At 26.4% G+C, this 25,046-nt stretch overlaps 3 protein-coding genes across 3 annotated transcripts; 2 read left to right on the top strand and 1 right to left on the bottom strand.

The window, feature by feature from the left end:
* The first annotated feature begins 1 nt into the window (after position 1).
* On the top strand, positions 2 to 17,865 carry LOC108776913 (aminopeptidase N). Its single transcript, XM_018543665.1, has 16 exons — positions 2 to 474; positions 1,778 to 2,245; positions 2,668 to 2,848; positions 3,637 to 3,790; positions 5,032 to 5,152; positions 6,570 to 7,042; positions 7,491 to 7,774; positions 8,570 to 8,760; positions 13,355 to 13,792; positions 14,083 to 14,266; positions 14,605 to 14,755; positions 15,076 to 15,157; positions 15,371 to 15,735; positions 15,843 to 16,120; positions 16,362 to 16,537; positions 17,550 to 17,865. The coding sequence occupies exons 1-16, from the start codon at positions 2 to 4 to the stop codon at positions 17,863 to 17,865; spliced, it is 4,335 nt and encodes a 1,444-aa protein (XP_018399167.1).
* A 1,996-nt stretch (positions 17,866 to 19,861) lies between these two features.
* On the top strand, positions 19,862 to 21,146 carry kappaB-Ras (NFKB inhibitor interacting Ras like 1). The gene is made up of 2 exons (XM_018543545.1): positions 19,862 to 20,040; positions 20,417 to 21,146. Exons 1-2 carry the CDS (start codon positions 19,942 to 19,944, stop codon positions 20,924 to 20,926), a joined length of 609 nt encoding a protein of 202 aa, XP_018399047.1. The 5' UTR covers positions 19,862 to 19,941; the 3' UTR covers positions 20,927 to 21,146.
* A 379-nt stretch (positions 21,147 to 21,525) lies between these two features.
* Positions 21,526 to 25,046, bottom strand: Fa2h (Fatty acid 2-hydroxylase). Its single transcript, XM_018543456.1, has 7 exons — positions 24,572 to 25,046; positions 23,258 to 23,718; positions 22,384 to 22,609; positions 22,101 to 22,252; positions 21,895 to 22,027; positions 21,679 to 21,798; positions 21,526 to 21,611 (listed from the first exon to the last, which is right to left on the bottom strand). Exons 2-7 carry the CDS (start codon positions 23,606 to 23,608, stop codon positions 21,526 to 21,528), a joined length of 1,068 nt encoding a protein of 355 aa, XP_018398958.1. The 5' UTR covers positions 23,609 to 23,718; positions 24,572 to 25,046.

Raw genomic sequence — 25,046 nt, 5'->3', positions numbered from 1 at the left:
CATGACATTCTTAAAGCTGTTATTAAATATCAATTTAATATTCTTTGTTACAATAACTATTGTTGCCGGAAAAAATTCAGAAAATAATCTGATTTTTTTACATCCATCATATATAATAGCATTGCATTATGATATCAAAATATCACTTCCTCACTCTGTTACAAATTATACTTTCTATGGCGAATCCAACGTTAACATTATCGTACGTCACCCTACGCAACGAATAAATTTGCATTCAGTGTTTGTAGACATGGATAAATCGGCTTCATTATTTCATGAAATATCGAGGAGGGTCTATAAAGCATCGAATTATACTTGTCAATATAAATTGTTTGTTTGTACCTTTCATTTTCATGATTTGATAACGATTGGGTCCTACATTTTCAAAATGAAATACCATGGTACTATAACTGATCGCGAAAATGCGGATGGCTTTGTCATAACTTCATATTTAGATGATGAAAGGAAACTTAAGTGAGTATACACGTTATGTGTATAATTAAACATCGTTCAATAAAATTATACCATTAAAATATTTTTTATATCAGAGATTCAAAACATATTGTTTAATTTAATATATAATATTCAATATAAATTCTTTTACGATAAATATTATATAACAAATATTACTATATAAAAAATAGTACCTAAAGATTTTTAGCTAATACAAAATTTAAAGAAAATTTGTTTATATCTTTCTTACCAGAAAATTTTTTTATTTTAAATAAATTACATATAAATTTGAAATATTATATGATGTAATTATTCCATTTATTTTCCATTATTTCTTGTTCTAATATTGTAAACGTTATTTATATTTATGATGCAATAATACACATTATATATATAGTTAAGATTGTAACAATAAAAGGTTACGCCAAGTTAGGTTTTAGTGGTATATATAATTGTGCACCAACCGTTCAAAATAAAATAAAATATAAACATTTCAAACTTTATTCTTAATACACACAAAAATAATTTCAAATGATTAAACAGAAAATTTGCATTATATTATTATACATCAATTATTACATTACATTTTTTAAAATGCTCGCAAATCATATATAGCAACGATACAGCTATGTATGCATTCAACTTACTTATGTCAGTGTAGATTCAGTTTTTCTATTTAAAAATTTAACGTAGTTAAATTATTCTATGCTATGCAAACCATATAAGTAATCTATAATCCAAGTATATGTCAAGAGTACAAAAACTGAAGAATGACTAGCATAATCCATAATTTTTTCATTATACTTTATGTAACCAATTTTACAATTACTTTCCTGTAAATTTATCTACACAGTATAATGTAAAAAATTGGGAATATATTTTACTAGTTTTTTTTATCAGATATTATATTCTTAATAATTAGGTTATATATTACTCTTGATTTGCATACGATAATTTGAGCTGCATTATTTTTGAATAATAAGCAGAAACATATTATGTATATAGTTGCATGTATACATAGCTATCGTAAAATTTGCGAGCATTTTTGAAATTTAATATAACCGATATGTAATAATCCGATTTCTGTTATACGTTTAATAATTCGAAATTACTTTCATATGTACCTAATGCATACACTGAGGATAATCTGATAGAGATCAAAACGTTTGTATTTTATTTTATTTTAGAACAATTAATACGCACAGTTATACATAGTACTAAAATCTAGCTTGGCTGTATAGTCGTTTTAATATTATTACTTTGTTTAAATATTTTTATGTCAAATTTATTATTATCTAATATATGTTGTTAAAAAATGTGATAGGTGGATCTACTCAGCAGGTGGCTTTCAGAATACTATCGGAGGGCAATATGTATTTCCGTCTCTAAATGAATTAATGTTTAAGGCCACATTTAATATCACCGTTTTTCATCCTAAACATTTCGTTGCTATATCAAATATGCCAGCAGCAACAAGAAAGAATATTAATATGAATACGGTGAGAGTAAATTTTCAAACTACTCCTGCAATGCATCCTCATCTTGTCGCAATTGCAGTAAGCGAATTGGACGCGCTTTATTCTGATAATGGAAACATTGCACTATGGGTCAGAGACATATCAGTAGTAGAACTGATGCATTTTACTTTACAAGTTATTGTAGCTTCTACGACATACTTGAGAGACAAATATTTCCAGGATGATAAGTTGAATGATATATCAACAACGAATCATGTCGTAATTCCATATCATCGAGATGATGGCTTGCCAAACTGGGGAATCATATTTTATAGGTAATATATTTTACATATACAAGAATGAATTGTACTTTTTTAAAATACCAGAGGATTTGGTTATCTCCGTGTAGTGATCTATTGCTAATGTCAACGTTTCGCAAACCTTGCTCTTCACTTCATCAGGGTGAGGAGCGCACTGATAATCACTTTATCAGTATATCCATACTGATAAAGGCGCGAGTGAGAATTTGTGAACCCGCTCGTCATGGGTGTAACACCATAATACAGATTACGACACGGTAATAATCCGCAAATTCTTTGGTATCTTTGAAGTAAATACCTGCGAAAATCTTATAAGCATTATTGTATTTTTTTATAATTTGTTTTTTGCTTTAAGAAAAAATAATATGTTAAAGAAGAGATTTTTATATATAAATATTAATATAAGCAAAATATATTCACTATATTAATTTTTTTAGTGAAAAAGATGTTGTCTATAATGAAGAATGGAATTCTATTGAGCGCAAGACAGAAATTGCATCTTTAGTAGCACGTAAAGTGACGCATCAATTTTTAAATAAAATCACTTTATCTAGTTGGACTGACATATGGTTAAATGAGGGTATTGCTATGTTTTTGGGAATGCATGTTCTAGACAAGGTTATCTTCTTTATATATGTATATTATTCGCGTTATCAAACATTAGCTTTGTTTACACAGTTAAAGAAAAATTCTTTTTGATATCTTAATCACAATATGGAAAACTTTTACATGTTTATGCTTATTTATTATTAAAAATTGAACATATTGTGCAACTATTCTTATATTATAGAATTTAAATTATAAATAAATAATCAGCCAACACACACTGAATCTCGATGTTTTAACAAATTATAATAATATAAAATAATGGTATAAAAGTTTAAAATAAGTTTTTCCAAATTGCTTTAACCAAATATCAATATTATGTAGCATATTATTTTATAAATCGTCTGCTTCTCAATATCTTTCTAAATAAAATATTATATAAAATATTATTATTTTTAATTATTATAAATTCTAAAATTTATAATAATTAAAAATATTTTCTATTGTATTTTATTAAAAAGAATGTTAAAAAAGAGTTGACTTTTCCTTTAAATAAATATAAGTAAAAGAATAGTATTTTTTATAATTTTAATTTTCTGGATATAAAAAGTTATTAAAAAATTTGTTTGGGGTACATTACGAAAATTAAACGAATATATTGAAATTTAGATAAATACATCATGTTCGTGTTTAATTTTCGAAGCGTTCTTTAAACGCTAAAAACTTTTAGTAAATATCTTGTTTAAGGGAGTTAAAATTTCGAAACTTTTTAGCAACGCTCTAATGTATATTGCTAATATAAATATCGAATTTCTTTCAATCCAACATTCATTTCATTACATTAAAATATTTATCTCTAGAATTTCACAGATCTTCAAATGATGAATTTAATTATAGTTCGAAATCGATTTGAAACTCTTCATTTGGAATCTATCATTAATACGCCACCTATTGTATTACAAATTGAGGAACCCTATGGGATCAAATCATATTCTTCTTTCCGTTATAATAAAGGTAAAAATAAATAATTAAATAATTATAACGACCTGAATGTCAATGTCATAAACAAATAAAAATAACTGTCCACATTTATACAATAGAAATTAAATAATAAAATTATTACAAGGCTCATATAAATAAATTTTAAAAAAACGATAAAATGCCAATGTGAGCCGACACCACTTGTCAGTGTGTATTCTTTATATATAAAATTTTATTCAATAATGAACAATAAAAACGTATACATTTCGACCCTCATTCGGGTCCTCTTCAGTACAAATGAAAATAAATTAAATATAAAAATCAAACATGTAAAGATAAAGTACGAAATAACGTGATGGTAATGTCCTAATTCAAGTCAAATCTTGTCATCAAATTGATAAGTTTTTTCACTAAAAAAAGTTAAAATATATTTTCATAATTTTTAAAGGAAAAGTTTTGGATAATAGCGTTCATGCATATAGTTTACAACATAAAACGATATGGCAGTGTGAGCTCCTTCGTAAGATAGAAATGGGGTTGAAATAAAAAATAGTCACAGTATATAAATTTAGAATTTATAATATATATACTGACATAGAAGGCAGAATAGAACCATTACTTTGCAAATATTTGCACGTTCTCTAAAAACGTGTATCTCTAAAAACTGTCTCTATATAAACGGACAATGGAGACTAGAGGAGGGAGTTAGAATCGCTTCGCGTAGAAAATCAAAACATGTGCAAAATAGTTAATATTGTATATACAGCAGAAATAATTAAGTTATTTTTGAAACTTTTCTTTTGTTCATAACTTTTTAACGAAGGGCGAGCGACGGCTAAAACCTATTGGAGGTTTCAGGGTCACTTCCTTGACAACATATGTCAAGGTCAAGGTCATTGGGGAGGTTCCCTAATCATTTACCCCGGAAGCCATATTCAGATAAATTTCATATTATTCCTTGTGATATCAAATTTGTCTCATTGTTTCAAAAAATTGTCAAGAAAAATTTTTTAATAGTGAATAAAAAGAACACTTTTGAATAAACTTTAGATAGGAATCCTATGTTAAACGCTTTAACTTTCAAGTGGAATATCTTGATTTTTTTAATCCCGTTCCGAATATTAAGTTTTAAAGCACATGTTCAAGACATTGAAATAAGCTTTTTCTGTAAGTTTTAGAAAAATCTAAAGAAAATGTATTTTTCGGAGAACGTCCTTAAAATCTAATTACGCACGTTCACGAAAACATATGGACAATAAAACAAATTTATTATAAACATTTAAATAATTTATTATATATTTTAATCATTGTAGCGTTTCTTATCATACGCATGTTATATCATCTACTTTCCGATAAGGTATTTAAAAAGGGTATCTACAATTATTTAAAAAATCAGTAAGTATTATTTAAAAGTATACTAGATGCTAAAAAAGACTCTTTTCGGTAAAATATTTCGAAATAAGACATTTGAATAAAAGATTCATAGTGAAATGAAAGTTGTAGAGTTTCAACAAATGTATCAAACACACGATGATACTAATTTAAGCGTATGTATATGTAATAATGGAAGAGTTCTCTTAAACTTCAAATTTTTAATAGAAATTCTCACTTTTTAATATTATTGTAGCATTAATAAGATTCTTTCAGAGCATTTGCATTAGCATTATTCGAAATGTCCGACTGACGGCTAAAATCTTTTGAATGTTGGTCAGAGTTATTATATGATCACCTTGATAATATTTGTCAAATTTTAAGATCATTGGTTGTTTCTCTTATTTTTACTTTTACATTAAAATATTTCGCAATTTTATATCATAAAATGTAATAAAGTGTAAGAAAACATTAAAAAAACAAATTCTTGTAGCGTACGTCTATGTTTTAAAAGCGTTGAATAAAAAGTGAGAATTTCCGTAAATTTTGAATCTACCTATATGAAATTGGCACCCGACTTGAAGAAAGAATTTTTTTATTATACACATTCAATAGAGCTAGGTTTGTATCCGTTTGTACCATTTTCCTTTTCGTTTGTACCTTAAGAAATTGAAAGAAATATAAAATTTAAAAAAATGTTAACACCCCACTTTAAGATACAGTAATTTTCAGAGTACCATCTGAGTCAGCATCATTTGTACCCGTTTGTACTGCAATCGTTTCGTTTGTATTTCTCAGGCGAAGATTGTATTGAATTTTCAAAATAGGAGAGAGCTAACTTCGCCGTTTTTGAAGGTATTTTAAATCTGAATGCAGGTGCTGTTTCGGGATCGCTTGTAGACGTTTGTACCGCAGTTTGTTTCGTTTTTCTTTCAATCCCATAGATACAAACGAAAAAGAAGGTACAAACGAATACAAATCTAGCTCTATTGAATAATAAAAATTTTTTTTAAGTTAGGTGCCAACTTCACATATGTAAATTTTAAATTTGACTTCGAAAGTTTCTTCATACTTGCACTCAAGATCAATTAAGTATCGTCATTTAATATGCATTTGTTAAAATCCTATTTTTGTAACACTTTAACTTTTACTAATGAAACTTTAACTAATAAAAATTTTTTTCTCAAATGTCTTATTTTTGAGATATTATATTTTATCTGTACAAGATTTTGTGTTATTCGAGTTACGTACAGTATCATAAATACAGTAAAATACGTACAGTATCTTAAATTTATCGAGGTAGCGTTTTGTCTGTCCGTTATATTTAAAATTTATTTCAAATTATTACATAAGTATAAGTTGTTTGATGTAATAAAATCCATTGCGAAAAATGTGTTTATTATCAACAGTGTTAAATTTTATAAATTTAATCCATATATAGGACAGATCATGTTGATACTTTCGACGAACCGCAACATTCCAACAATATTGAGGTAACATTGGAAACATTACATCAATGTTGCTGCAACTTACTATGCTGTATGGGTAATAAGCCTGTTAAAATAGCATCCGTCAACAATTTGTGGGACGTTATGCAAACTGCTTTAGATAAATCTGATCACGAAAACATGTTTGATATAAAGGAAGTAATGAACTTTTGGATCACGAAAAATCAATATCCTGTATTAAAAGTGATACGAAATTATAATAATGGTCGCACAATAATATGGTCAGAAATGCGTAATACGTCTGAACAACACGAATGGTGGATACCTGTAACTTACACTACACAAACGAATCTTAATTTTAGCATTACTTGGCCTTTCTTTCAAGAATGGATAACCTCTGAAAAGTTTTTTATAAATTTATCACTTAATATGAATGATTGGATAATAGTCAATTTACAACAACTTGGTGAATATTTGATGAATTTATTTCGCTCTTATGTTACATTTAAGTTTAACTAAAAATTTAAGTTAAATTATTCCTTCCTTCCATTTGTATTTTTTATTTCTTAATGCTCGAAATATTATATATAGGTAACATATGAAATTGATGTATAATTTTAGTTGTAAGCAAAGTTGAAATACGTTAAATTTTATATACAATTCAATCATTTTTTAGCTCCATATAAACTTACACAGTTAATGTATACATTTACTTTCTAAAAACTGCACTCATTAATAAAATATTATATGAATATGTACTTTGCATTTTTTAAATAATAAAATATGCAATTTTTGTATTATTATATTTACATATATTTGTAGATAAAGAAAGAAATTCATAATTTTTAAATACACATTTTTAAATAAATCAAAAAAATTAAATAATCATTAGAATGTATTTATTTATTTTATAGGATATTATCGTGTCATGTATGATAAGGAAAATTGGCTAAGACTTGCAAAACATCTAAACTCGTATAGATATTACAAGATACATGTTTTAAATCGTGCGCAAATCATTGATGATGCATATCACTTTTTTATGATGAAACAACTTGATTTTGAGATGTTTAAAAATCTTACATCATACCTATGGCGAGAAAAAAATTATGTAGCATGGTATCCTATGTTTAAAATTCTTAGACACATGTTTATTCATTCAAATATATTCTCTCATCCAGAAGCTGAACCTATGAAGGTAACAGATTTTTATAAAAATATATCAAATATTAAATTGTTACACACAAGAAACATATAGGCTCTACTATAGAGCTTATACATTAATGATATTCTGTGAGGTAAATTACACACTTCAAAAATATAAAATATTACAATTGGAAAAATTTTATTACATTTTTTTAAATCCTATTTGGATAAAAACTAGAAATTTAATAGCAGATGAGAAAAAATTTTTAATTTTATATTTTGTAAAACAAAATTTGTACATATATTGACACATTTACTCTTTTCATATTAATATTGTTTACGAGCGTAACTAAGATATATACAGGGTGTCACGTAAGTTCTTTTCTATCACAAGCGATGAAAAAAAATTACGTGACACCCTGTATATAAATAATTTTCAACTATTATATAAAAAATTTTATAATTTTTTATATTAAAAAACTCAAATATATGTTAATCATAAAATAGTACATTCAGTAGAAAATTTAAAAAACAATTTTAAAAAATTACAATTTAAAAAAATAAAATGTGATCTCGTAACTTGACGTAATTTTTGTAGTGAGTTCATCATGTGATATTATATAATACATCAAGTATATTAGTATGTTTAAAAATATAACAATATTATATTTTTTATATATTTCATTAATAATTATTTAAAAAATGTTAGTTTATTAAAATTTAATTACAATAATTAATATTAAATTGTTTTTATATGTTCCTCTGTACTTTCTTTAGGAATTGATCATCTTAATATAAACAACAAACAATTGATACAATAAATTCATTGTTATTTAAATATTTTTAGGCACATATGCTAAGTATTGTACACAATCTTTTTGAAGAGATTGGATACTACAATCAAGTTTACGATCATATTCATGCTATATCTATAAGGGAAGAAGCTGCGGAATGGGCATGTTTCTTTGGTGATAAAATTTGTAGAGAAACGGCTTACAAAGAATTACAAACCTACATGAAGCTTGCTGTTATGCACAAGTAATTTATTTTTTAAACATGATTTTGATTGTTACATTTTGTACTTTACATGACGCTCTATTTGTTATTCAGTCAAGATACAAGACACTAAATTAAACAAAATAAAATTTTTATAACAAATATTTATTCTTTTTATTATATTGCAGAATTCCATTGCAAAAATGGGTAGCCTGTGGAGCTTTAATGATAACAAACAGTACTAATACTTGGTATCAAATATACAATTTGTATACTAAAGAAACTGATAATGTATTGCTAGAATATTTGCCGTGCGTTAAGGAACCAAATGTAATCATCGAATATTTGAAAATAATAAGATCAAATGTCAAAATATTAGACAATGATTACAATAATATATTTTTTTCTGCTATTGCATATCATGCAAACGATGACATAATGCTTTCTACCATACTTATGAATGTTGAAGCAGTAAAACCTAGGTAATAATATTACTTATATAAACGTATACTACAGTGTACAAAATAAAAATCCATTACATACGATATTGATTATAAATTTCTTCTAGAAATCTCAACTTCTTGGATATAATAAAGCGTATTATTAAATATATGTACACCGAAAGACAATTTAAAATGGTAAAATAATTTATGCATTACGTTCATTTTTTAGCTTTTTACTATTAATTTATCTTTATCTCTACTTATACATCTTTTATATGCTTCCTTATTCTAAGTGATAATATATAAAAACTGTAAATGCACGTTACTTTATTTTATCGTATAGAATGTAAAATTATTAGTTAATATAATTTGTTTTAGATAAACGATTATGTGAAAAGTAGACACGGATATATATTTTTGGATGTCAAACGCGAGATAGAAAATCACATTTCTGAAACAAAATATATATTAGAATGTTTTCAGACAAATTCACAATCACTAAAGTTTTCAATAAATTTTGATTACGGTGATGTTGTTGAGTTATTTAAGATGCTAGGTAAATGAGTAAAATGTAACAATAAAAAGATAAGCCTTATTACGAAATTTGATATTCTAAAACAACAAAATTATATACTAATAAAATTAATGTTACTTAAAAGTGACATTAAATTTTAATACGACTGTACACTTCTATATTAATTAATTGAGAATTTATATTTTCATAAATATTAAATTTTATGTAATAACTTAATAAGTATACCTGTCATGTATAATAACTGAATATATTAGAGTCAAGAAGTTCTTTTATTATCTTTAACAAATATATATATGTATATATGTACATATACATATATTTACATATACACATATATACACTTTGACAAAAAAGTAATACTTCTTAGAATATATTATCTCATTATTGTCAAATTAATTAATAAATATTATTGTAAATATTACGCGGAAAAAATATACAATTCACATAACCAGAAATATTTTGTTGTGAGAATTTAATTTATTACATGTACATATACCTTCCTCGCTTTTGAATAGTGAACGTGTATCCTGCGTAAAATAACTTTTTCGTACCTCCTTACGATCCATTATTGCTGTTAGCAGTTTGTCAAAAAAGGATGGGCGACTCTTACGTCCGTCAAGATAAAAATGATTTAAAAGTCTGTTCTTTTGTTTTCATCGATATCAATCGATTATGATCTCGTATGTACATACGTTTTGTGTGTCCGTGCGTGTGTGTGTGTATGTGAAATTTGAAAATATACGTTTTAAATTTCTAATATAAATCTAATAGCACTTGCAGTTTATCGATTGATTTTAATTAGCTTTTTATCAATAATAAATATGTTGATCTTATGCACATTTATTGACGGAAATCCATTATAACAGATGTCAAACTTATACATATTATTTATACAATGATATACAGTGATTTTATAAATACTTTCTGTAATACATATTTCATCATTATCTTATGTATCGTTGTACTATGTAAACTGAATATTATTTATCATATAAAATGTATAGAATTTTATTACTATAGTACTTCGTCGAACAGCTTACAGTTTCCTTTTTCAACAAGCATTTTCTGTCACATCACATTAAAAAAAAGAGAAAAAAAGCTTAATACATTTATTATGTAGATATATACATATATTTTACAAGGAAATTATTTATTATAAGATATAAAGAATATTAGTGTTAAATCTACAACTTCGATTTTTTAATCGAGTATATACATATTTTTTAGAAAAAATAATAACATAAATTAAAAATATAAAACCAATATTAATTTGACTGTACTAATAACTAAAATATCTATTACCCGACATATACAATTTTAGTTATTATGTTATTGAAAATACATATAACCTTGTAGTTTGTTCTTACGACATCATATATTTATTATGAGTTATTGATGTCACCGTCAGTATTCGGAAAACTCTCATAACAACAAGGTGATTATAGAAACATGTGCCTTTTATTAATAGCGACCAACTATTAATGGTAAATTTCAACCAGTTAGTTATACAATTTTTAAATAAAAGGTAATTGATAAGAAATATTTTAACTCTTTTTTATAAAGAGATAAATGTATAACAAAATATATATTTTAAATAATGCAAAAATATGAATGCAGCACTATTTCTTTCAATTTCTAAAACTTTTTTCAATTCTGGAAGAATTAATTCAAGATTATTAATTATCTTGAAAAGAAATTATATACTTTTTTTTTAAATAAAATAGAAATTCACTGTGTGCACTAGTTCAGACAGTGCAGAAACAAAAAACAGATCTAATACAATGGTTACAGTTCATAAAATACAAAAAATATGTAATGTTATTTAAGAAAATAATATTGTAATAATTTTAAAAGAATGTATTTAAATTTTCATTATTTATAATAGAATATTATATAATACAATATTAATAAATTATTATTAAAATATCATATATTATGATAAGTACCATAAACTTTTAATTATAAAATTCTGAAAATATTTTATTATATTTATTAAAAATACAAATGTTTTATTAATAAAAATTATTTATCAAAGATTTATCTAATAAGTTGATATAATTTAAACAAGAATTATACTTTGTTGATTAAAAACTTTTCTACGAATTATTAATTAAAATCAATACAGATTAATAAGATATAAATCAATAATGTATAAGTAATTGAAAGAATGTCGTAATATTACAGCTACATTATAAATTATAAATCTTGAACAAATTAGTGTTGATGTGGTAAAATTCCATCATATTATGTTAGTAAAAATAAAACAATACAGTTTGTATACACACACGAGTATATGTATAAACAAATAATTAGTTACTTCATCCAGATTATTTTTAACAAAATTATGGGAATTGGTTTTGTATTTTTCATTACTTTCCATTGTATCGATATATGTATAACTTGTAATTCCGGAAACTTTGTTTTGCTATTCTTGCTTTCCTTCTTTATGACAAAAAAATGTTGTTACACAGGTACCAGAAATGACAATGATGGAATTATTAAAAATATTGTTAAGCATTAATCTAATATTTATCTCAACGTCTGCTACTGACAATATTGAGTCAGATAAACATCAATTATCAATAAAACCAATAGCCTACAACGTCACTTTAATATTATTTAAGGACGAAGTTGACTACCAACAAGAATATATTCGTGAAACACTGTTTCGTAGGAGACCAGTTCATAGAACGTTTATAAAATTTATTTCTAAGCGACGAAAAGAAAACGAATTTGTTTTCTATGGTGAATCTATTCTATTATTTCAAGATATTAATAAAAAACGTGTATTACGTTTACATGCACGCAATCTGGTAATAAATACAGTGGCAACAAAAATTCGTTATTTTGCTAATGGCATGAATAATGAGATTGCTCCTAAGGAGCACATAGTGCACAAAAAACAGCAAACTATCGATATTATTTTTGATTATCCTTTCCTGCAAGGCATAGATACTTACCGAGTAATCGTGAAATTTCTTGGGAGTATACCTGACAATACAGGAGGGATTACTGGAAAAAATGACAAAGACTTTAATAATAAAAAGACGTGAGTAGCATAAATCTAGTAAATTTAAGTACATCTACTAAAAGTTATTTTAAAAACGCTAGTAGTTCTACTTTTAAATTTGTATAAATATTATATATATATATATATTTAAAATTTAAATAATACAATATAAATCTATATCATTAACATTTTGTAATATAAATATTACATAATAGAACATATCTATTTGATTTATATTATATAAATAGATTGCACATAGAGAATATAATGAGTAAGCTTAGTGAAAAATGGTAACACATATTATTTTCAAAATGTTTCTTATCGTATTTTAACATTTTCTTAATAATACCATGATTTAATCAATGGTCTCTCGATATTTGAAAAACAAATCTAAAGTAACAAATATGTAAACTAATGAGAGTAACTGCACGTGGTAATTAAATGAGCAATAAAATTTTCAGTAAAAATTTATTTACTTCATACTCTGAAAATCAAATGGTATAAAATAAATACAATTTTTACTGAAAATCTTATTGCGCATTTAATTACTCATCGTTACTCTATCTCGCTCCAAGTAATTAATTTCTTAATACTTACATGCCGATAATAATTAAAAATTAAAAAATATTTATTGTTAATGTGTTAAAGGTGGTTATTTGCAGCTGACTTGCAAGGAGCTGGGGCTCGACAACTATTTCCGTGCTGGGATGAGCCGAATATTAGAACCAATTTTACTATTTCCGTAAAGCATGATCAATATTACAGTGTTTTATCGAATACAGAAGCTATTGACAATTTTAAAGTTAGGTTGGGAAAAAATTGGTCACGTTTCGAAACAACCGTTAAAATATCTCCTTACCATATAATGATTATATTACACAAATTTAAACGCCTTAATGATTCAAACGTGTGGTGTAGAAAAAACGTAGAACAACAAGTAAAATGGATACACACAATCGCTAAAATTGCCACACTTCATTTAAAACTCAAATATGACGACATAATATATCCATTAACAGTGACTCATGTTATAATTCCTGGTTTCCAAGACACTGGCATGTCAAGTTGGGGAATTGTCCTTCATAGGTAATGCTTTCATATAAAGAAAAGAAATTTAAATCTTTATTTAAAGAAATGCGTTTAATGTTATTGATAACTTACAACTCAAATTGGTTCTAATATTAAATATTAAATAACGGAAAAACATAACTTGATACAACGTTTTATAATAAATCTGTAAATGTATATTTACAACTCATATTACTTGTATTATATATTAAAAAGATATCATTTATATATTAGATAAAAATTAAATTTGCTACTTATACATAATATAATAACAAGACTTTTAACTAAGTCGTTTTATTATTTTTTAGAGAGACAGATGTTCTCTACGACAAAAAATTAGATTTTATTGCCAAGAAATTTGAAATGGCATTCATGATAGCACGTAAAATGGCACATCAATACATTGGTAATCTCTTGGCTCAATCTTCATGGTCTTATCTTTGGTTAAACGAGGGTATTGCTACATTTTTGGCAATGAAAATAGTTAAACAGGTTGTTCTATAAATATCCTATATATCATTAAAAATTCTATATAATTACAAATACTGATTAATATTATAATCTAAAATATAAAAATATATTGCTATATAAAATAAAACGCATTCTTAAATTGACGTAATTTGTGGCTGAGATATAAAAATTTGCGACAAATAATTTGAATGCATATATAATTTTTATTATAAACTGGAACTTATTTTTAAAATTATTAATAAATTTTTAAATTAGTATTAACAATAGTAAACATTTTTACTTAATAATTGTGAATAATGTGCATTACTATATGCTGCGGTTGAACAACAATTTAATTACATTCAATTTTTCATTTCTAGCACGAACATCCCCAATTGATGGATTTATTTGTTGTAAAATTTCAACATGAGTCTCTCCGTTTGAATGATTACTATAATATGTCTCTCATAGACGAAGTTGATACATCATCTGACATTGCTTCACTTTTTCCTTTAACTTATTATGTTAGAGGTAAGAAAAAGAAAATATAGTTAAAAAATTGTCCATAGGAAATACATATTTTATGTGAAAAAATGTTATTCTATGTTTTCAATGTATGTTTTTATGTAAATCTATTAGAAATCTTCATCAGTTTTACTATGGTACATATTTTAGTAAGACAAAAAATACATATGTGTATTAAAAAATGTGTATTAAATACATATGTGTGTTAAAAATTTAAATTTTATACATTTCTATCAAATTAATTGCATATCAGAATTTAAAGCCGTATTTAAACTATTTTAAATATACTTTAACTCATTTTGTAATAGAGATTATAATTGTTGTAGCACCTATTTTTATACGCTCATTGGATAAAGCGCTACCTGAAGAAATACTTGACATAAGTATCAACGATTATATATCAAAATAGTAAGTATAATATTCAAGAGAATAAGTAAGTATAATAACTATAACATAATATATTATTAGTATTTATTACCTACAAAAGTCGAATGTTATAATAGATATTATAATTAAAAGTTGCATATAAATAATATATAAATAAATTAAATAGTATTCGTATATATACATATTTGTAATGCCATCTGTTATAGCCTTTAATATCAAATTTTATAAATTTAGCAAATTTAAATCTGTCAATACTTCGACTTCAACTCTCGAATACTTTTTGAATGTCATACAAAATAACATAATTACCGAAGTACCTGAAGAATATAAGGAATATACGAACATAATAGAGATATTCACTCAGTGGGCGAAACAAGAACGCTATCCTGTGCTGCAGGTGTCGCAGCGAATGTCTTCCCCAAACGAGGTTAAAGTATATATAGCTGAACCATACCCTAAAAAGTGGTCGATATATGTAACTTATATTACACAAAAGAATCCCAATATTGGCCATAAAGTATGGCTAAAAGAGCCACATACAGATTTATATTTGCCTGTTAACAATAGCGACTGGATCATTATCAATGTAGAACAAGCTGGTGAATATAAATTAATAAATATGTTATGTTTTTATGTCTATCACATGTAAATAGGATTTTACATACTATTGCATATTCAATAATAAAAGTTGTTCATCATACAACAGGATATTATCGTGTTAATTACAACAACAATAATTGGGAAAAACTTGGAAACTATCTAAATTCACGGGAATATACTAATATACATGTTCTCAATCGTGCTCAAATCATAGATGATGCATATTATTTTATGTCAACAAATAACAAACTCAATTTCAATATCTTCAAAGCACTCACATATTATTTATCAAAAGAGACAAATTATATAGCGTGGTATCCTATGTTCAAAATTTTAGAACAGATATCGGGTTTTTTCCCATTTCTACAAAGTTCCGAAGTTAAGGTAAATAGTATAATAATAAATTTTATCAACAAAAGATCTTAATTTTATTGATACATATAAAAAGAAATATCAGTTTTATATTTAAAAAACTTTTTTACCCATTTCTCTCTCATGAGATTAAAATGTTATATTTAAATTATAGAGAAATATAAGTAAAAATTTTCTGTATATGTAATGTAACTGTATATGTAACTGTAATTAAAAAATCAATATAAAACTTAAGTTATTTATCAATGTTTAGGAACACTTCCGGAAAATCTTAGATAACGTTTTGGAAAAAATTGGATATACAGACATTATGGAGGAGAATAATTTTACTAAGTGTTTAAGATTAGAAGCCGCTAAATGGGCATGCACTCTAGGTTCTCAGAAATGTACTACGACTGCCTCATCTGAATTAATACAGCTTTATAAAAAACCAAATCTGTATGAATGATACTTCTTTTTAATTCAGTTTTTTTAAAATAAATCTCAATGTGGAACAAGTTATCAACATATTAAAAAAACAGAAATTAAGCGGACAGGGTTTGCATTAACCATTAACAGATTTGAGCCGATTTTAATTTAATTGATTTAATTACTAAATCTTATAGAATCTTACATGTGAGAAACACAATCAAGGTTGGAATCAGACTACGCATTAAAGATTCAGATTGAAAATTGAAAGATTCGAATTTGATCAAATCATAGGAGCTGATATTCCTTTGTCCTTATTGGTTAAATTTCAATCTTCAATCTTAATTTTCAATGAGTAATCTATTTCTAGTCTAAGAAACAATGTCTTCAGCATTATTAAGATCTAAGATGCGTAAAAAAACATCAAAAATTGTTAAATTGCTAGTCGTTTAACTCGTAATATTACTATAGTAGTTTAATAGAGTTTGTGTTTCAAGACCGAAAAATTGTTTGGCGCGCAGTTTACAAGACTACATACATAATATATAAATTTACTTATTCATATGGAATTATACAACCTAAGTTATTATACTATCTAAGATCCAGCTAGACTGTTAAAGTAAATATTGTTTCTTATTGGCCAAATTGATCACATTTAAAAATTGCGACATATAAAAATGAAGTATTCCGACTTGGGGAGAGTTCAGAATACTTAAAAATTTTTTAACGTCACACTGCTGATAGTCCAAATAGAACCGAAATGTTGGTCATATAAAGATGTAATTACTTAATATGTATTTGTTACTTGCACTTCAATAACTGCAGTGCGTGACAATTAATCTGTCACTCGTCCGCTTAATTTCGTTCTTTTTTAAATCAAGGACCTTTGAATTTGTTATTGTTTATTAAAATATAAAATTACAAGAAATTAATTGATGTAACAGATGATTAATTTTATTTTATAACAAGACCAATTCAATTATAGCGTTAGCAAAAATGATTCATAATCATCTAGATTCTATAAAGAACAACTTAACAAACATTCTAGAATTTGGCCGGAATGGAAGAAATGGACATATTGTAAAGGAATGATGGTAGCGCACAATATTACTTGGAAGGAAATGTTAACTGAATATACATTAGATTTTGACAATAAACGCTTAGAATATCTAGCATGCTCTGAAAATAGTGATAACATCATTTTTTATATCAAACAATTAAAGTCGATATATTTTACTAAATTACAATATCCCATTACAATTTTTCATTCTATTATTGCAAGACATGCGAAGAATAATTTAATACTCAATTACATATTAGACAATTTGACAAGCATAATACCCAGGTAACAATATTTTTTATAAGTACATATTAATTAAAATTATGAAAGTTTGTTAGATGTACTAATTAATTATATCTGACTTTTATTTTTACAGCAAGGTTAAGATGATTGTAGCGTTAACAAACATTATTAATTATATATATTCTACTGAACAAATTGACAAGGTAAATTTATACGTATATACTGGGTGTCCCAATTTAATTGATTTAAAGTTTTTTTCAAAATTATTGCTGGTACAAACAATTGCGACTATAAATAATTTTGTCTATTTTTTATTGGTAAACTCTAGCTAGTTTTTTTTTAACAATTATTATTATCGATCTTCTATCTATGATTTTTCTTTTGACTCTTGAATGATATCAAATAATGTATCTGATGTGCTGTGAAGCATATAATGCCTTAAAAAGAATAAACCATGGTATTAATGAATGATCGATATTTTCTATTTCAGGTGAAAGATAAACTCTTAAAAAAAGTAAATTCTACTCTTGTTCATTCGTACATCGAGAAAAAAATAAAATTACGATCGTTACAAATAGAGAATCACATTGGATACTTCCAGAAAGTTTTAAAGATATAAAACAGAATTAATATTTATAATAATAATATTATATGTACAATTATATTTATTTATGTTATATATGGTGTATATGTATATAACTATTGTTATACAATTAAATATCATTATTAACTATTTTATATGAGCGATTTCGTTGAAAAAAATTTTTTTTAGAATCAAATTTGTACGTTAATATGAAAAGAATAAAGTATGAAATTGACAGATACTTTGAGTATTTCAGAAGTTCTTTTACAAACCAAATAAATAACCATTTAACAATATTACAAATATATATAAATATATTTGTAACAATATATTTATAACGTAATAAGTACTATATATTATTTTTATTCTATTTTTAAAAATCAAAAATAAATCCTATATATATATTAATTAAATTATAATAATATATAACCAATCAAAAATAATGAGATAAGTATTGATTAAAACATACTCTCACAATCGGAGATCTTAGATTAAAACTTAATATAAACATATTTTTTACGAAATATGGTGATTGTCAAAAATAAAGGCATATTCCAATCACAAGAAATAATTACTGTTGACTGAATATTGTTTATTCTGTTGATCATTCGACTTTTACATTTATAAATAATAGATATATAATAATTAAGTTGACATATATGTAAAGTAATCATAAAAGTAACTATAAAATTAGTTATTTGTAACAAAAAAAATATAATTAAATTACAATTACTGAAAAAAGTAACTGTAACTAAAACTTTGCTACAAGAGTAACAAATTATTTCCCAATGTTGTAATATACTCGTATAATATACACCACATTTTACTATTTTCTAGGGATGTAACGAAAGTGCAAGTTATAGCGAAAGCGAATGCGAAAACGAAAGAAAAAAAATTTTTTGCGAATGCAAATGATCTTTTTTTTCTGCTGAATGATTAAATCAGCCACAATTACTTACAGTCACGAAAAATAATATATATCTAATATTTAAAAAATATTGCTAATTCCTATTCAAATTATTGAATGATGGATTGAAAGAGATGAATGCAAATGTGTAACATGCATATGAACGACTTATTTATTTTAAATTAAATAATCAAATAAAATACAAAATACATTAATTATAATTATATAAAATAAAAAAAAAATAAAATATATTCTTATTCTCTTGAATCTTGTATCTATTGCAACTCGTAAATACATAAAATAAACTGACTCCTATAACTAGGGATGTAACACAGTTTGTCATTCTGAGGCGTTTTTTCGTTATGCAACCAGAAGCAATCGCGACTAGGCTATCTTTGTCTTCTGATCCCTTTTGGTTGGATAACGAAAAAACGCCTATTCGAGTGAAGCGTTGAGCGTTACCGACTCACAATAAAATTTTGTCAGCGTCGATAAGTCAAGCCGCTACTATGACCCAGCGAATTAATGAGTTGCACTGTATGTGTCAAACGATTCTGTCTGCTGTCATTTCATTACATTCTATGTAATGTCATCGCTACGCGAAGTAGTTGGTACTTAACGAAAATTGAGATATGGGAAAAACTACGAGGGTAGTTGTTTGCGGGATGAAAGGAGTTGGCAAAACCGCTCTGTTAGAGCAGCTCGTATATGGAAATATCGACACAAAGACGGTATTTATTTTAGGTTATATCATCCTGAGGGCTTTTGTGCTTATGGGACTTTATGGAAGGATCTGAATCAGTCTATAACAGATAGAAAGTATAGGCAATAGGAACCAGAAATAATACACAGCAATATCAGTATATCAATACATAGAAATTTCTGATAGATTTAAGTCTATTGCGTGTATGTTATTTCCTGTACCTATTGCCTATAATGTATATAAATGTAGTTATAAATGTGTTTATACCCTTCAATACATAGAAATTTCTGATAGATTTAAGTCTATTGCGTGTATGTTATTTCCTGTACCTATTGTCTATAATGTATATAAATGTAGTTATAAATGTGTTTATACCCTAACACTGAAGTAATAATTAATTGCAGGAAATTCATCCTACAATCGAAGACATTTATGTCGCCAACATTGAGACTGATCGGGGCACAAAAGAGAAGGTCAGGTTCTATGATACGGCCGGGCTTGAATCTTTACAAAGTAATGTAAATAATCAGCAGCTTCCACGACATTACCTTGGTTTCGCCGATGGTTATGTCTTAGTATATGATACTGGCAAACCTGAATCTCTAGATGTGCTCTTTCCTTTAAAGAAAGACATTGACAAGAATAAGGACAAGAAAGAGATAACTGTGATCGTAATTGGTAATCGAACAACTAAAACTAATGTTGTATTGAATAACTTAGAGAATACCGTGAGCAAGGCAACTAACTGGTGCACCAGAGAAAAGGTTAAACATTATGAGATAAACGTCATGGATAGATCTACTCTATTTGAGGCATTTGTGCATTTGTCATCCAAGCTAAATCCTCCCACTAATAAAAGTACATTTCCGCAATTAAGTATGGGTAGAAAGACTGTCAAGGCCGAAACACAGTGACGCGCTTGCTTAGAAATTTAATTAGCGTCGATCTAGATAGTGGCAATATGAGTCCCTTGTGAATTTTGTACTCAGGTATAATGTATTTAATACGTGGCTAAAAACCACAATGCGAAGATGCTTTGGATCTCAATATTAATATATACTTTTCTGTTAATTTTGGATATTTTGTGATATTAGGCTTGAAACGGGATAAATGGACTTGTAATAAAGTTTTGTACTTAAGATATCATGAATTATGTACTTAAGATACCAACAACTTTTCTAGTTCAAAGTCTTATTTAATATTACATTTACTTAATCAAATAAATGCAAAGCTATTAAAATACAAATTTGTCATTATTTTGTGACGTTATACATTGTTATTTGAAAGACTTTGATCACGTAAATATATTTATAAAAGATTAATGAATCTCAAGAGAATATATGTACTTAAATTAACTCTGTGGTTAAGTTTAAATATTACAAAAATAATATACTATACTTATAATTATAGTTGTGATTGTATCAATAATAAATGATTATTTGTACAATGAAAAAATATTAAAAAATTAATATTATTAATAAATGGAAATATCGTATTTTTTCTTTGAGCTATTTCACCATTTTAAAGGTTCCTTTAATTCTCTCAAAGTTAAATCTGTATTAAGTATTTGATCCCACAATCCATTAGTGATTCCAAATCCTGTAAGAGATGATATAATAACGATTAATTCTCTGTATACTAATTGTAATTTGCAGTAATTAATTACCTTGGTCATGATGTACAAAATGATGATAGTTATGTTTTCTTTTCATTGTATATAGATATGATTCTGCCAATGGTGCTCCATTATGCAAATAATAGTGCATTAAATCATAACTCAAGTAGCCTGTAAAAGTAGATACATTTGGTTACGGATGTTTTAAATAACTTGTATTTTCTAACAAAGTTTATATGGATATTTAAATATATAAAGTATTTTTACCTATAGTACTACCAGCAGCGATAAAATAAACTATTGTCACGGGAAATATAGCCTTATAAATTTCCCAAGCAATTGCTGCCAAAAATAAAGCGAATGTCGGTGGGAATACTTGTCTTCGATTATCCAATGGTGCCTATTGGCACAACTTATATATAATCGAAAATTAATATTTAGTTTAAAATATATCAAAAATTTGTGGGTCTTACCTTGTGATGATTTCCATGTAACAAGAAATGTAGAGTAATCAGTACTTTCGAGTTATGTGGTGGCCTAAAGTGAAATATTTTTCGATGAAAGAAATATTCTAAAATGGTCCATATGAATAGCCCCAGAACGAGAGATGGTAGAATATTTTGTACTATACAGAGAAAATATACACATTTTATATGGTGGAATATGCGTATAATGATTTTCATACATATATTTATTATTTTTTTATTATTTACTATTTTTACTAATTTTTTTTATTGTAAACGCCATATGAATTACCAATATTTGTCAAATCATTCGAGGCACAGCCCATGTAAAAGAAATATGTAATTATGGGTAGCCAGATAATTGGTAGAATATACCATGGTGAAATCGATAATTTCTCTAAAATGTCGGATTGGAAAAATCGAATAGGCCGGTTTACTGGCAGATTTACCCATTCCCAATATTGTTCACCCATAAAACCTACTTGCCATAACATAGGCTTGTCCCAGTTTATTAAATTCTAAAATAAAGCATAATTTTCTTGAGCGATAATTTACTAAAAGCACATTACTAATTTACTTTAGCACGCAACCAGCTTTGCCTTTTGAGCATCTATGCGTACATTTTTTCATTGATTTAAAAGCAACTGCATAATATCGCAAAACCATACTGCGATTTTATACAGACTTATTATCTTAACACTTTTTTTATCTGTATGTAGTGAATGTTTCATAGAATTGAGATAAACTTGGAGATAAACCAATCCTACTAGATAAATTTGATATGTTACGTGCAATATGACATGTTAAAATTTGATATGTTACTTGTATATAACATTATAGTTTTATTTTTTATAATTAGAAATATATTTTCGTCATAACTTGATATTTTTCATTGTAACTGATGATTTTTAGATAGAATTTGATTTATAATTTGATATATATATATAGCAAAAGTATATTTAAAGGATTGAAATATACATGTGTCAAACACACACACATATATTATATATTATATATACACATTTAAAAATCACATGGCACACATAAAATTAAAAATAAAGTATCTATTGAAATCTTACGGGAAATATAAATGATTAATCTGATGGCTCATTTTTTTTTCTATAATATAAATGTCATTTGTTATTTCTCATTTATAAATCACTTACTTCGTATTCATTGTATCTCACTTGATGTTGTACAGCGAATTCTTCGAGAAGATAGTAAGCAGACTTCGAGTGAGGATTTTTTGCTAATTCTTTATCCAAGTCTCGATCCTTGAGACGCATAAGCGTGTTTTTTCCTCCAGGATGATTATTCAAGAAATTGTAAATATTATAAATACGATCGCGATATTTAACGAGAAACTCAGTCATTTCTTCTCGCGGCGTGTCGTCAATGTTATGATTTTTCGTTTCGTTTACACAAACCATGTCAGAGTTTTTCATTGTCAAAACATTCTCATTTATGTTCTCTAAATGACGTGCAGTATCGAATTTTTTACCTCGATGAGCAGCCATATCAGAAGGTATAAAAAAAGCGAGTTACGCGCGTGATGTAAGACTCAGTGCGCACTGTACACTTCAGTGCATTCTACTAAAGAGCTGACGTTATGTGACTCGGTAATTCACTAGAACAGATAAGATTTTACTGTACTTTACGTGGGAGGGCTCGATGATCGCATTATTCCTCATAAACAGCTATCATACCGAATGTGGTATCGCAGTGATAATCAAGATTATTTTCACGTATGTATATAATAAAAGTATACGAAATATCTGTACGTCTATCGACATTGAAACCAATATATCTAATCCATTTTTTAACTGATAATATGGGCGATAAAGTATAAACGTATACGTTTACATATAGTGATGAATTAAGCATAGAAATTTCAAGATCAAAAAAGGAACGTTAAGTTTTGTTATATATATATATATATATATATATATATATAAATTATGTTGTTAGTCTAATAAATCTTTAAAAAGTTCATAATTTTGAGTAATCGTTCTGTTATAAATTTATAATTGCTTCTCAAAGGAGATCTTTATAGAATTGCAAATTCTTTGAGAAATACATATTAAAACTTTATCATGAATTTTATATAACACTCCTACAGTATACATTTCTAGAGAAATATTAAAGATAATAAAAGAGAACGCATTTTTTCGGCAATAAATAAGCTTTTATTTAAACGCTTTGAATCTTGTGTACACTGTGTCCTAGTAAAACGTCTAAAGTATTAATTGCTAAAAATATTACGACAATGCTCAAGTTCGAGGACAAATTACAGTTTGAGCGTCCGCGCTATCAAAAACGTACATAGTGTGTCGAGCAATTAAATATAATACGGAAGTACTCGTTTACTGTTAAAATCGATCTCATCGCACTAAAGTAGTTATCAATACGTATAAATCTAATGAATGATCTAAACGAACGAAAGTATATAAATACTCGCGCGTTCTCTTATTAATACTTACATAACTTAAGAAAATTTCGCAGGTTAGAGGGAATTTTCTTTTTCTGTGATGAGAAGTGCTTGTAACTGAACTTTAACAGCCCAAGACAGAACTATTCAACACTAATTATGTCATTTATAACTATATGTACATATTACTGCGAGGAATTACCGAGCGCGTCAGATACAAACGGTTCAAGCGAAAGTCAAACGAATACTGAAATGTACAGGACAAGCGTGTTTCTCTGTATTCACGGTGCCATTATAATTTTTTGCCCGATAAGAATGTAGGCCAAAAAACGTTGTATTCATGAAATGTTCAATCGTTGAGGACGAATTTGTTTACAAACGTATATATGAAAAGTTTGATTCAAGAAGAAGGAATGTTACGTATGACGGTTGTAGAGACTTTTTAATCCTTAACAAATGACATGGAAATAGTTGACCAATAGTAATGAAGAATTTCTCTCTCTCTCATACACACACACACTCCCCCC

The sequence above is a fragment of the Cyphomyrmex costatus genome, unplaced genomic scaffold (assembly GCF_001594065.2).
Source record: "Cyphomyrmex costatus isolate MS0001 unplaced genomic scaffold, Ccosl1.0 scaffold112, whole genome shotgun sequence".
Lineage (NCBI taxonomy): Eukaryota > Metazoa > Arthropoda > Insecta > Hymenoptera > Formicidae > Cyphomyrmex > Cyphomyrmex costatus.
This window is presented reverse-complemented; position numbering and strand designations above follow the sequence as displayed.

Bases quoted from the DNA above. Each gene is read 5' to 3' on its own strand.
- kappaB-Ras (XM_018543545.1), top strand. From the start codon at position 19,942: ATGGGAAAAACTACGAGGGTAGTTGTTTGCGGGATGAAAGGAGTTGGC. The intron at 20,041-20,416 runs GTATTTATTTTA...AATTAATTGCAG, and splicing joins GAAATATCGACACAAAGACG to GAAATTCATCCTACAATCGA.
- LOC108776913 (XM_018543665.1), top strand. From the start codon at position 2: ATGACATTCTTAAAGCTGTTATTAAATATCAATTTAATATTCTTTGTT. The intron at 475-1,777 runs GTGAGTATACAC...AAAATGTGATAG, and splicing joins GATGATGAAAGGAAACTTAA to GTGGATCTACTCAGCAGGTG. The intron at 16,538-17,549 runs ACCAAATCTGTA...TAAAGAACAACT, and splicing joins TTAATACAGCTTTATAAAAA to TAACAAACATTCTAGAATTT.
- Fa2h (XM_018543456.1), bottom strand. From the start codon at position 23,608: ATGGCTGCTCATCGAGGTAAAAAATTCGATACTGCACGTCATTTAGAG. The intron at 22,610-23,257 runs GTAAGTGATTTA...GCTTTATTTTAG, and splicing joins TGAGATACAATGAATACGAA to AATTTAATAAACTGGGACAA. The intron at 22,028-22,100 runs GTAAGACCCACA...TTGTGCCAATAG, and splicing joins TACATGGAAATCATCACAAG to GCACCATTGGATAATCGAAG.